The 13,597-nt window shown below is 55.1% G+C and overlaps 2 protein-coding genes across 4 annotated transcripts in view; both read right to left on the bottom strand.

The window, feature by feature from the left end:
* On the bottom strand, positions 1-13,323 carry WDR73 (WD repeat domain 73). Of its 3 annotated transcripts, XM_014959539.1 has the most exons (8): positions 13,228-13,323; positions 12,950-13,017; positions 10,679-10,767; positions 7,017-7,105; positions 6,326-6,393; positions 5,344-5,508; positions 2,976-3,350; positions 1-364 (listed from the first exon to the last, which is right to left on the bottom strand). In XM_014959539.1, the coding sequence occupies exons 1-8, from the start codon at positions 13,287-13,289 to the stop codon at positions 126-128; spliced, it is 1,155 nt and encodes a 384-aa protein (XP_014815025.1). In that variant the 5' UTR covers positions 13,290-13,323; the 3' UTR covers positions 1-125. The 3 variants fall into 3 exon arrangements, with proteins under 3 accessions (XP_014815025.1, XP_014815027.1, XP_014815026.1); XM_014959541.1 differs by lacking the exon at positions 5,344-5,508; XM_014959540.1 differs by lacking the exons at positions 10,679-10,767; positions 12,950-13,017; positions 13,228-13,323 and adding an exon at positions 8,573-8,695.
* Positions 13,317-13,597, bottom strand: part of LOC106898345 (olfactory receptor 2AT4) — a 51,852-nt gene continuing 51,571 nt past the window's right edge. Inside the window, exon 3 of the mRNA XM_014959537.1 lies at positions 13,317-13,458. Coding sequence (XP_014815023.1) covers positions 13,317-13,458 — 142 coding nt within the window. The remainder of the gene's footprint in view (positions 13,459-13,597) is intronic.

The raw sequence follows: 13,597 nt of genomic DNA, 5'->3' as shown, positions 1-13,597 counted from the left end.
TCTTTTTACTAAAACTGCCCCCAAAACGTTCTCTGGGGGGTGGAAACGGGCCACTTCCACCTCGCGGCCTCCGCCAACGCAGACAGGAAACGTCACCCCCCCAAAAAAATAGAAAAAGGTCTCGTCTACCCGCGGTCGCCGCCGGGTTGAACCCAGTCCCAGACGTGGAGGGAACCGTCGCTGGCTGCTGACAGCAAAGTCCTGGCCTTCTGGGGGTGCCACGTGTGGGTTGTCACCAAAGGAAGGTCTCCACCACCATTGCAACCACCCAACGCGTGGCCTCGATGAACAAAGATGGGTTCTACCTCCAGGCCCGAGCCCTCCCAGCCCCAGGTGTCGAAGACCCGCACCGTCCCGTCGAAACCTGGGATGAAAACGGGGAAGGAGGGAGAGGGATTGCAACCACCCAACGCGTGGCCTCGATGAACAAAGATGGGCTCTACCTCCCGGCCTGAGCCCTCCCAGCTCCGGGTGTCGAAGACCCGCACCGTCCCGTCGAAACCTGGGATGAAAACGGGGAAGGAGGGAGAGGGTAGAAAGAAATTATGGAATCACAAGGTTGGAAGGAACCTCTGGAGACCACCCAGTCTAACCCCCACCCTACCAGAGCAGGTCCACCCAGAGCAGGTTGGAGAGGAACGTGTCCAGGCAAGGTTGGAGGATCTCCAGAGTCTATCTGGAGATACTTCAGAGGCTCTTCCAGAGAAGGAGACTCCACCACCTCCCTGGGCAGCCTCCTCCAGGGATCTGCCACCCTCACAGGGAAGTTTTCCTTATTTTCTCCATCCCAGTTTGTGCCCGTTGTCCCTTGTCCCGTCCCTGGCCACCACTGGGAAGAGTCTGGCCCCATCTTCTTGCCCCCCACCCTTTAGTTATTGCTCAGCATCCATGAGGTCCCCTCTCAGTCTGCTCTTCTCCAGCTGAACAGCCCCAGGTCCCTCAGCCTTTCCTCAGCAGAGAGATGCTCCAGGCCCTCATCATCCTCACAGCCTCTGCTGTCCCCTCTCCAGCAGTTCCCTGTCCTTCTGGAACTGGGGAGCCCACAACTGGTCCCAGTGCTCCAGCTGGGGCCTCCCCAGGGCAGAGCAGAGGGGCAGGATGACCTCCCTCCACCTGCTGCTCACACTCTTCCTGATGCCCCCCAGGATGCCCTTGGCCTTCTTGGCCACCAGGGCCCATTGCTGGCTCATGGGCATCCTGTTGTCCACCAGGACTCCCAGGTCTTTCTCCTCAGAGCTACTCTCCAGATGGTCCCCCCCAACCTCTCCTGGTCCATGGGGTTATTCCCCCCCCAGGTGCAGAACCCTGCACTTGCCCTGGTTGAACTTCATGAGGTTCCTCTCCCCCCTCAACTCTCCAGCCTGTCCAGGTCTCACTGGATGGTGACCCAACCCTTCTGGTGTGTCACCTGCTCCTCTTGGCTTTGTGCCACCAGCAAACGTGCTGAGGGCACACTCTGTCCACCCAGGTCGTGGGTGAATATATTGAATAGGACTGACCCCTGGGGGACACCACTTTGCTCTCGTCCTACTGGGCTCACCCTCACCTTCCAGCAGGGCTGCCAAGACAGAAAACGGGGACAAAAAAACCCTGCACTTGCCCTGGTTGAACTTCATGAGGTTCCTCTCCCCCCTCAACTCTCCAGCCTGTCCAGGTCTCACTGGATGGTGACCCAACCCTTCTGGTGTGTCACCTGCTCCTCTTGGCTTTGTGCCACCAGCAAACGTGCTGAGGGCACACTCTGTCCACCCAGGTCGTGGGTGAATATATTGAATAGGACTGACCCCTGGGGGACACCACTTTGCTCTCGTCCTACTGGGCTCACCCTCACCTTCCAGCAGGGCTGGAGAGACAGAAAATGGGGACAAAGAGTGACAACCTGTGACAGCAGAGCTTCCAAATCTCCCAGGAGCTTGATTCAAGCTGATGGGGAGAACATGGGCCAGATCCAAAAAAGCTCACAGATTGAATAGTCCGACTTTACAACGTCCTGGCCAAGAACTGGTCTCATCAGCGCATGGTCTCATCATCCCTGAGGCCACTGGCACTATCAGGGGTCTCTGTTCTTCCAGGAAGGAAGAAGGTGTCCCCCAGAAACCACCCAGGCCCCTTCTGTAGTTATTGGAGAGAGGCAGCTGCAGGGAACAATTAGTTGGCATCTCTGATGGCTTCAGGAGGAGCTCTGAACAACCACCCCCTTACCGGAGTGTCTAAAGTAAGGTGAGGTGAACAAGGCCTTGGTAGAAACACAGCTCAAAAAAAGCATCCAGAAAAGGTGGTGGATGAGAAGCTGGACATGAGCAGGCAGTGGGCACTTGCAGCCCAGAAGGCCAATCCCATCCTGGGCTGCATCAAAAGCTGCGTTGCCAGCAGGTCCAGAGAGGGGATTCTGCCACTTGACTCTGCTCTGGTGAGACCTCACCTGGAGTATTGTGTGCAGGTCTGGAGCCCTCAATAGAAGAAGGACATGGACCTGATGGAGAGGGTCCAGAGGAGGGCCACGAGGATGATCAGGGGGATGGAGCACCTCTGCTACGAGGACAGGCTGAGGGAGCTGGGGTTGTTCAGCCTGGAGAAGAGGAGGCTCCGGGGAGACCTAATAGCAGCCTTCCAGTACCTGAAGGGGCCTACAGGAAGGCTGGGGAGAACCTGTTTAGAAAGGCCTGCAGTGACAGGACGAGGGGCAATGGCTTCAAGCTGGAGGGGAACAGATTTAGACTGGAGATGAGGAGAGGGTTCTTCACTGGGAGGGTGGTGGAGCACTGGAACAGGTTGCCCAGGGAGGTGGTTGAGGCCCCTTCCCTGGAGATATTCAAGGAGAGGCTCGACGAGGCCCTGGGCAACCTGGTCTAGTTGGGGGTGTCCCTGCTGACTGCGGGGAGGTGGGACTAGATGACCTTTGGAGGTCCCTTCCGGCCTGGGCAATTCTATGATTCTATAATTCTAAAAGGAGATGTCTCCCCAAACCCACATACCTGAGACAGCAAGGCAGCTTTCCAGAGCTGGAGCCCAGGAGACGCAGAGGAACTCCCCACTGGAGCTGGCTGAGGGCACCCTACACTTCACCGTGGCCAAAGACTCGGAGGTTTTCCTTACGTCGGTGAGGGTGAGGTGGCCCCCACTCGAGAGGCAAACTATGGGCTGGGAGGTCAAGTCAGAGCCTGGAGGTCCATGCCCAACCCCCATGCACCAACGCTCCCCACACGGCGCCCAGGGGATGGACGCGGCCTCCAAGGGACCCCGTGGCTGCCGAAGGTCTGCCAGGAACAACCGACCCTCAGCAGAGCAGAGGAGCAACGTGTCAGGGTCCAGGAAGGCCAGGCCACCGAGCTCCTCACTGCTTCTGGAGGCTAGAAAAAAAACAGAGAGGAAGACCTCAGAGGACACATGGAGCATTTGCATGGTTTTCTGCTCTAATCATAGAATGGTTTGGGTTGGAAGGGATCTTGAAGACCATCCAGTTCCAACCCCTTGCCCTGGGCAGGGACACCTCCCACCAGAGCAGGTTGCTCCAAGCCTCATCCAACCTGGCCTTGAACATCTCCAGGGATGGGGCAGCCACAGCTTCTCTGGGCAACCTGGCCAGTGTCTCAACACATTCATCCATCCATCCATCCATCTCCCCATCCATCCATTCATCCATCCATCCATCCATCTCTCCATCCATCCACTCATTCATCCATCCATCCATCCATCCACCCACCATTTATTCATCCATCCATCTCTCCATCTCTCCATCCATCCATCCATCCATCTCCCCATCCATCCATCCCCCCATCCATCCATCCATCCATCCATCCATCCATCCATCCATCCATCCATCTCTCCATCCATCCATCCATCTCTCCATCCATCCCTCCATCCATCTCTCCATCCATCCCTCCATCCATCTCTCCATCCATCTCTCCATCCATCTCTCCATCCATCTCTCCATCCATCTCTCCATCCATCTCTCCATCCATCTCTCCATCCATCTCTCCATCCATCTCTCCATCCATCTCTCCATCCATCTCTCCATCCATCTCTCCATCCATCTCTCCATCCATCTCTCCATCCATCTCTCCATCCATCTCTCCATCCATCTCTCCATCCATCTCTCCATCCATCTCTCCATCCATCTCTCCATCCATCTCTCCATCCATCTCTCCATCCATCTCTCCATCCATCTCTCCATCCATCTCTCCATCCATCTCTCCATCCATCTCTCCATCCATCTCTCCATCCATCTCTCCATCCATCTCTCCATCTCTCCATCCATCCATCCATCTCTCCATCCATCCATCCATCTCTCCATCTCTCCATCCATCCACTCATTCATTCATCCATTCATCTCTCCATCCATCCATCCATCCATCCCTCCCTCCATCCACTCATTCATCCATCCATCCCTCCATCCATCCATCCACTCATTCATTCATCCATTCATCTCTCCATCCATTCATCTCTCCATCCATCCATCCCTCCATCCATCCATCCCTCCATCCATCCATCCATGCATTTCTTCCCCACATCTCATCTCCATCTCCCCTCTTTCAGTGTCAAACCCTTCCCTCTCCTCCTAGGGTTCCCCTCCTTCATCAAGAGTCCCTCCCCATCTCTCCTGGAGCCCTTTGAGGGACTGGAAGGGGCTCCAAGATCTCCCTGGAGCCTCCTCTTCTCCAGGCTGAACACTCCCAGTTGAACAACTCCAGTAATTTTGCCTAAGAAAGCAGATTTCCAGCCGTGGCCCTTGGAAGTGGCTTTCAAGCAAGGTTCTTCAAGAGAGCCAGCAGCAGAGACTGACAGGTCAATGACAATCCCAATAATTGGGAATTATCTCTGCACAGGTTCCACGTGGAGCTGGCACAGTCTGTACCCCTCAAAAACAGATATTAACACCCAGGTGGAGGAGAAAAAACCCCACAACTAATAGAGGGTCTGTTTGAGCCCCCATTGGGGGACCCAACATGGACCAGGGCTCTGAGAGCAGATGCCTCCAGCCCTACCCTTCACCAGTGGGAGCCACACGAGGCACAGAGCAGAGCATCGACAAAAAGACCTTCTATTTTTGGGGCAAGACACAGAGCAACCCCTCTGCTGACCCAATTCTTTGCCACAAAACCACCTACGGCGCTCTCACAGGGCACAGATCTGGGGCAGAAACCTGAGAAATCAGTCAGGGGACTAATGAGAAGCTAGAGATGGACCACTGTGACCTCTCTTTCCTTAAGACAATGTCTTTTTTTGAATTATCTTTACACCCAAAAGCCCCCACCCAGTGAAACTGTTGCCACTCGAGCGGGTACTTTTGCTTTTCCCAAACCTCAGCTTTCATAAATCACTATTTTGACTGGGTTTCAATACCTGCCACGTAGACATTTTTCCTCGATTCGACCTCTGTAACTTGGACGTTGTCGAGTTTCGAGCCGTGAAGGACCCAGGGGGCTCTGGCTGAAATTGTGGCAATTTTTGCCCAAAGTTGCCCTGTGCCATTTTCCGGAACTATGGCACTTACAGGTTTAATAACATCTAGTGGAAAGAGACATTAAGCAGCTGTAAAACACATGGGGAGCCAAATAATCCACAAGATTAAGCTCTTTCACGGCCTCCTAAAGCTAAAAGTGACCTACTAAACGAGTAAAAAATCCAATTATGACTAATTCTGCCCCCCTCTCTCCAGAACAAAACCGCTCTTTCCAACGCATCCAGCGAGGACCCATCAACAAGCCCTTCAAAAAAAAAAATCTCATGGGAAGTTGCGAATCGAGAGGTTTCTTTTCAAGGAAGAAGAAAAACTTCAGAACGTTTTGAGCTTCCTTTCTGGTGGTTTCCAAGTGATTTCACAAGAAAAGACAGAGCAACGACAGTTCTTTTCCTAGAAGAGGTCAGACATTGGCTCGGGGAACCGAGGTGGTTCATGGTACATCTATTTTACATCTATTTTATGATTTTATATCCTGAAAGGTGATTTTATGGAGCTTTTTCTTTCTAACCCTTGGTGTTGTGAAGGGAATATTGTGTCAACTATAAATTCAGGGGGTTTTTTTGTATGTCTAAGAGCTCACAAATAAGTGGAAAGCCACCACGATGGGCCTAAACCTACCAATTCTCTTTAAGAGGTTTGTGCCACCAAGTCCCTTTCTTTCCAGGCCACCAGAATGGGTGTAGACACTTGTCTCATGTCCTTCTCCAGCCCCTGCCACACCAAGGAAGTCACTCAGGACGTCACTAAATGGGACTGGGACTCCTGTCCCCATTTTATGGCCAGGAAGAAGGGGAAGCCAGAGATGTTTGACGCAAGGACAACATTGAGAAACCACCCAAGCTCAGAAATACATTCTCTTACCAGAGTCTTCTGCTGACACCTGCCAGACCTGGAGGGAGCTGTCTGGTGGCCCACTCGTCACCAGCAAGCTGAGGGAAAACAAAAAGAACCCCATAAAATTCTTCAGGAGCAGAGAATGGACGTTTTTTATCCCCAGTCTGAGACAAATCAGTCTGTGCTCATGGACTCCAGCCTCTGCTTGAAGCAGAGAAGGGACCAGAAAGACCGTGATGCCAGAACTCCTCACGTTGGGGTGTCCTACAGCCCAGGCAAAAGCAATCCCAGGCAAAGGCATTTCATTAGCACGTTTTTCCAAAAGTGCTAGACTAAGAACACCACAAAGAGCCCCGAAGTAGCGCCGGGGGCTCGCGTAGGAGGAGAGAGCTGAAGGAGTGAGATGAATCAGCCGGAGGGAAGCACGTTTGCTTGGTCTACAATCCTCAGCAGGAATAAAAAAAACCAACCTTCTGAACCTGAGGTGGCCACTAGCACCCTGCTCTGCCAAACACAGAAGGAAGGGATGGAAACCAAAGGGTTCTAGGAGGACCTCTACGTGCCACTGGCCAACAAGTCCCCACTGGGAGTCACGCTGGTCTCAGAGCTGGCAGGATGGACCAGTTGGCAAGGAAAAGGGGCTTTCTCTCTCTTTCTCTCAGTGGACAAGTCCCCTCTCCATCTCCAGGAGGTCCTGGAAGGACACCTGTGGCCATACCTGGTGTCCGGTACGTATTTCAAGCTGTAGACCGGGCGGTTGGAAAATCCACCACATTCCACCTTGAAATCTCTCTCCGGACACAGGCCCTGGAAAATCAGAGACAAAAGTCATTTCTTCACACCTAAAGGTGTAGAAATTGGTGTGGTCAGTCACCACGGAAAAAAAACCAAAGAGATAAGAGAAAAAGAGACTCTTGGTAAAGTTCTTCCCTGTCCAGTAATGCCTATTTAGAGAAGGACAGGGAATTACTGGAGAGGGGACAGCAAAGGACCACAAAGATTTTGAGGGACCTAGAACAAGGGTGGGCTGAGGGACTTGGGTCTGTTTAGTCTGGAGAAGAGAAGGCTGAGGGGGGATCTGATCAACACCTATAAATCCTTCAAGGGTGGGTGTCAGGAGGGTGGGGCCAGTCTCTTTTCAGTGGTGCCCAGGGACAGGACAAGAGGGAATGGGCACAAACTTGACCATAAGGAGTTAACATGAGGAGGAACTTCTTTCCTGTGAGGGTGGCAGAGCCCTGGCAGAGGCTGCCCAGAGAGGTGGTGGAGTCTCCTTCTCTGGAGACATTCAAACCCCACCTGGACACGTTCCTGTGGGACCTGCTCTGGGTGGCCCTGCTCTGGCAGGGGGTTGGACTAGATGATCTCCAGAGGTCCCTTCCAACCCCAGATCATTCTATGATTCATTCTGTGAGCTACAGGACTGAAGGATTCCAAAACAGTTAGAGGGAAAAAAATACAGAGAAAGCTCCTGCCAAGAGCACTGCCTGGGTTTGTTGCCATCCATGAAACTTATGGATTTAAGTTTTTCTTAAATCACCCAGTGACCAAACACCACCTTCTACTTCAGCTTAGAAGGGACAGCCTCAGGCATGTCAGCAAGTCCCTTCTTCGTTTGCCCTGGTGTCCTCACCTGTTCTATCTCCTCATGAAACAATTTCACTCACACATCTGGAGATGAAGGGGGCCTAAAGGGGCTCCAGGAAAGCTGAGGAGGGACTCTTGATGAGGGAGGGGAGCCCTAGGAGGAGGGGGAAGGGTTTGACCCTGCAAGAGGGGAGATGGAGCTGAGCTGTGGGGAAGAACTTGTTTGGTGTGAGGGTAGTGAGAGCCTGGCCCAGGTTGCCCCGAGAAGCTGTGGCTGCCCCATCCCTGGAGGGGTTCAAGGGCAGGTTGGAGGGGGCTTGGAGCCACCTGCTCTGGTGGGAGGAGTCCCTGCCCAGGGCAGGGGGTTTGGAACTGGATGGTCTTCAAGGTCCCTTCCAACCAAAATCATTCTATGGTTCTATGATTTTTTCATGGCACAAGCTGCCCACAGAGCTACAGGACTCCACGACTGATGTGCCAACCTGTGCTACCTCAACTAGAGAGCAACTGGGTGACTTCTGTGCTTTAGCTTTCAACCAAAGCTGCTCAAGACCTGGCCAAGCCCTTGTCAGAGCAACAGAGACCAGGCAACAGTTTTTGAAGCTCAGCAGAGCACAGCCCGGTCTTTGAAGACACCAGAAGAAGGGGGACATAGTGACCTGGTGCCACCACGGCTGCAGCACCCACCTGGGTCTCCTTCACCTGCAGGGATGGTGGTGGGAGCAGCTGCAGGATCTCGTTCCCTCCAGACTGTCCATACCCGGCTACACACACACCTTGGAAGTGGAGATGAAGAACCAAGGACATGGTGAGGGATCCCCCCATCCTGCCTGGCCCTACCCCTCCCTGAAGCAGACCCCTGGGTCATAGTATGGTCCATCCTCAACCCAGAGCCCCCCAGCCCAGGCTGAACCCTGATACAGCCCCAGCCACTTGGCCCCACTCCTGGGGTCCTCATCCTGAACCTTGGCCACCCCTCTGGGGTCCTAGACCAGCCCAACCCCATGGCCACCCCTTCTCCCCTCTCCGTAGCCCCAGCCCGGCCTCATGGCCATTTTCCAACACTGTTTAATATCTTCCTAAGGGATCTGAGTGATGGGATCAAGCGTAGCCTGATGGAAGTTTGCTGATGACACCAAATGGCATGGGGTAGGGGACATTTGGGAAGGGAGAACCACCCTGCAGGAAGCCCTGAATGGCCTGGAAGGTTGGGCTGACAAAGACCTCATGAAGTTCAACCAGGACGAGTGTAAGGTCCTGCACCCTGGAACACACAATCCCAGAGAGCAGCACGGGATGGGATCTACCCGTTGTGGAGCAGCTCCGTGGAAAAGGACCTGGGGGTCCCGGTGGACAATGAGAACCATATGAGCAAGAATTGGGGTTACTGTGGCAAAAAAAAGCCAACAGGATGCTGGGATGTGCCACTGAGGGCATCACCAGCAGTGATAAAGAATCATTTTCCCACTCTGCTCAGCGCTGGTCAGGCCACAGCTGGAACACAGGGCTCGGTTTTGGTCCCCACAACACAAAAAAATCATGTGGACAGGCTGCAGAAGGTCCAGAGAAGGACCTGAGAGAAGGTCAAGAGAAGGTCCACAAAACGATCAAAGGACTGGGAAGCCTTCTGCAGGCTGATCCCCTCCCCACCCCAACTCTCTCAGCCTGTCCTCCCAGGAGAGGGGCTCCAACCCTCCCAGCATCTCCGGGGCCTCCTCTGGCCCCGCTCCAACAGGTCCATGTCTCTCCTGGGCTGAGGTCTCAAGAACTGGACCAGGGAATCTCCCCAGGAAAGCAGTGGATTCCCCAGCATTGGACAATTTTAAGGTTCAGCTGGACAGGGAGTCAGGCCATCTTGTCTAGACCATGTTTTTGCCAAGAAAGGTTGGATCAGGTGATCCCTGAGGTCCCTTGCAAGTAAGAATTCTACAATGATCAGAAAATGCTGGGAGGACTGGAGTCCCTCTGCTGGGAGGACAGGCTGAGAGAGTTGGGGGGGTTCAGCCTGGAGAAGAGAAGGCTCTGGGGAGACTTTGGTTTTGGCCTTTCAGTACTTAAAGAGGGTTTATAAGAAAGATGGAGATTTTTACCAGGGCCTGTAGTGCCAGGACAAGGGGTGATGGTTTTAAACTGAAAGAGGGTAAATTTAAGTTGGAACTATCTCCTCATGAAACAATTTCACTCACACATCTGGAGATGAAGGGGGCCTAAAGGGGCTCCAGGAAAGGTGGGGAGGGACTCTTGATGAGGGAGGGGAGCCCTAGGAGGAGGGGGAAGGGTTTGACCCTGCAAGAGGGGAGATGGAGCTGAGCTGTGGGGAAGAACTTGTTTGGTGTGAGGGTAGTGAGAGCCTGGCCCAGGTTGCCCCGAGAAGCTGTGGCTGCCCCATCCCTGGAGGGGTTCAAGGGCAGGTTGGAGGGGGCTTGGAGCCACCTGCTCTGGTGGGAGGAGTCCCTGCCCAGGGCAGGGGGTTTGGAACTGGATGGTCTTCAAGGTCCCTTCCAACCAAAATCATTCTATGGTTCTATGATTTTTTCATGGCACAAGCTGCCCACAGAGCTACAGGACTCCACGACTGATGTGCCAACCTGTGCTACCTCAACTAGAGAGCAACTGGGTGACTTCTGTGCTTTAGCTTTCAACCAAAGCTGCTCAAGACCTGGCCAAGCCCTTGTCAGAGCAACAGAGACCAGGCAACAGTTTTTGAAGCTCAGCAGAGCACAGCCCGGTCTTTGAAGACACCAGAAGAAGAGGGACAGAGTGACCTGGTGCCCCCCTGGCTACAGCACCCACCTGGGTCTCCTTCACCTGCAGGGATGGTGGTGGGAGCAGCTGCAGGATCTCGTTCCCTCCAGACTGTCCATACCCGGCTACACACACACCTTGGAAGTGGAGATGAAGAACCAAGGACATGGTGAGGGATCCCCCCATCCTGCCTGGCCCTACCCCTCCCTGAAGCAGACCCCTGGGTCATAGTATGGTCCATCCTCAACCCAGAGCCCCCCAGCCCAGGCTGAACCCTGATACAGCCCCAGCCACTTGGCCCCACTCCTGGAGTCCTCATCCTGAACCTTGGCCACCCCTCTGGGATCCCAGACCAGCCCAACCCCATGGCCACCCCTTCTCCCCTCTCCGTAGCCCCGCCCGGCCTCATGGCCATTTTCCAACACTGTTTAATATCTTCCTAAGGGATCTGAGTGATGGGATCAAGCGTAGCCTGATGGAAGTTTGCTGATGACACCAAATGGCGTGGGGAAGGGGACACTTGGGAAGGGAGAACCCCCTTCAGGAAGCCCTGAATGGCCTGGAAGGTTGGGCTAACAAGAACCTCATGAAGTTCAACCAGGACGAGTGTAAGGTCCTGCACCCTGGAACACACAATCCCAGAGAGCAGCACGGGATGGGATCTACCCGTTGTGGAGCAGCTCCGTGGAAAAGGACCTGGGGGTCCCGGTGGACAATGAGAACCATATGAGCAAGAATTGGGGTTATTGGAAAAGGACCTGGGGGTCCTGGTGGACAATGAGCACCATATGAGCAAGAATTGGGGTTGCTGTGGCAAAAAAAAAGCCAACAGGATGCTGGGCTGTGCCACTGAGGGCATCACCAGCAGCGATGAAGAATCACTTTCCCAAGCAAGAATTGGGGTTACTGTGGCAAAAAAAAGCCAACAGGATGCTGGGATGTGCCACTGAGGGCATCACCAGCAGTGATAAAGAATCATTTTCCCACTCTGCTCAGCGCTGGTCAGGCCACAGCTGGAACACAGGGCTCGGTTTTGGTCCCCACAACACAAAAAAATCATGTGGACAGGCTGCAGAAGGTCCAGAGAAGGACCTGAGAGAAGGTCAAGAGAAGGTCCACAAAACGATCAAAGGACTGGGAAGCCTTCTGCAGGCTGATCCCCTCGGACAGGCTGCAGAAGGTCCAGAGAAGGACCAGAAAGAGGGTCAAGAGAAGGTCCAGAAAACGATCAAAAGACTGGGAAGCCTTCTGCAGGATGATCCCATCCATCCCACTCTGCTCAGCGCTGGTCAGGCCACAGCTGGAACACAGGGCTCGGTTTTGGTCCCCACAACACAAAAAAATCATGTGGACAGGCTGCAGAAGGTCCAGAGAAGGACCTGAGAGAAGGTCAAGAGAAGGTCCACAAAACGATCAAAGGACTGGGAAGCCTTCTGCAGGCTGATCCCCTCCCCACCCCAACTCTCTCAGCCTGTCCTCCCAGGAGAGGGGCTCCAGCCCTCCCAGCATCTCCGGGGCCTCCTCTGGCCCCGCTCCAACAGGTCCATGTCTCTCCTGGGCTGAGGTCTCAAGAACTGGACCAGGGAATCTCCCCAGGAAAGCAGTGGATTCCCCAGCATTGGACAATTTTAAGGTTCAGCTGGACAGGGAGTCAGGCCATCTTGTCTAGACCATGTTTTTGCCAAGAAAGGTTGGATCAGGTGATCCCTGAGGTCCCTTGCAAGTAAGAATTCTACAATGATCAGAAAATGCTGGGAGGACTGGAGTCCCTCTGCTGGGAGGACAGGCTGAGAGAGTTGGGGGGGTTCAGCCTGGAGAAGAGAAGGCTCTGGGGAGACTTTGGACCTTCCAGTCCCTCAAGGGGCTCCAGGAGAGATGGGGAGGGACTCTGGATCAGGGAGGGGAGCCCTAGGAGGAGGGGGAAGGGTTTGACCCTGAAAGAGGGAAAATGGAGATGAGATATTAGGGAGGAATTTTTCACTCTGAGGGTGGTGAGAGCCTGGCCCAGGTTGCCCCGAGAAGCTGTGGCTGCCCCATCCCTGGAGGGGTTCAAGGGCAGGTTGGAGGTGGCTTGGAGCAACCTGGTGTGGTGGGAGGTGTCCCTGCCCAGGGCAGGGGGTGGCACTGGATGATCTTTAAGGTCCTTTCCCACCCAAACCATTCTATGAATCCATCATTTCCTACTCCTGTAGCTCCAGCCCAGCTCCTTGGCCCCCTTCTTTCCCCCAGGACCTACCCTAACCCCCTCCTCGGGGATCCCCAGGCCCAGCCCCTCTCCCACCCCAAGGCCCGGCCTCCCCCGCTCCTCCCCACACTCACGGTTCCCCCGGGCCCATTCGATCAGGCGGGTGGGGGCTTGGAGCTCGAAGGTGTGCAGGTCCCCGTACCTGCGGGGGGAGAAAGAGGAGAGGTTGGAAGGGTAGGGAGGAGTGGGGCCTGGGCCGGTGGGGCCTGGGCTGGGGCCCGGGCCTGGGGGAGAGGGGTCGGGACCGGGGCCTGGGCCGGGGGGAGCGGGGTCGGGACCGGGGCTGGGTCCAGGGGAAGCGGGGTCGGGGCCCGGGGAAGCGGGGCCGGCCCTGGGGCCGGATTTCCCTCACAGGCGCAGGGACTGGAGCAGCCATTCGTCCGCCTCCTCCTCCCCGGCGCCCACCGCCTCCATGGCAACGCACGTCGCCTTCCTCTGACGTCACGACGGCGGCGCGCAGCAGTGACGTAGCTGCGGCTCTTCCCGCCCTCCGCCATGTCGGGGCGGCCCCAAACCGGTCGCGGCCGGTTGGATCCGGTCGGGGCCGGCGGCGCTGAGGGGAGGGCGGGCCGAGACCGCCTCCCTGAGGGAAAAGGGCGTTATTGGGTTAACGAGCGGGGCGGTAAAAGGCCGGGAAGAGGGCAGGGTCCTGGCCGGGTGTGTGTGAGGCAGGGAATGATCATAATAATGGAATCACAAAAGGGTTTGGGTGGGGACGGGCC

The sequence above is a fragment of the Calidris pugnax genome, unplaced genomic scaffold (genome assembly GCF_001431845.1).
Source record: "Calidris pugnax isolate Ruff unplaced genomic scaffold, ASM143184v1 scaffold319, whole genome shotgun sequence".
Taxonomy (NCBI): Eukaryota; Metazoa; Chordata; class Aves; order Charadriiformes; family Scolopacidae; genus Calidris; species Calidris pugnax.
Note: the sequence above shows the minus strand (reverse complement) of the source record. Positions and strands in the feature narration are given on the sequence as shown.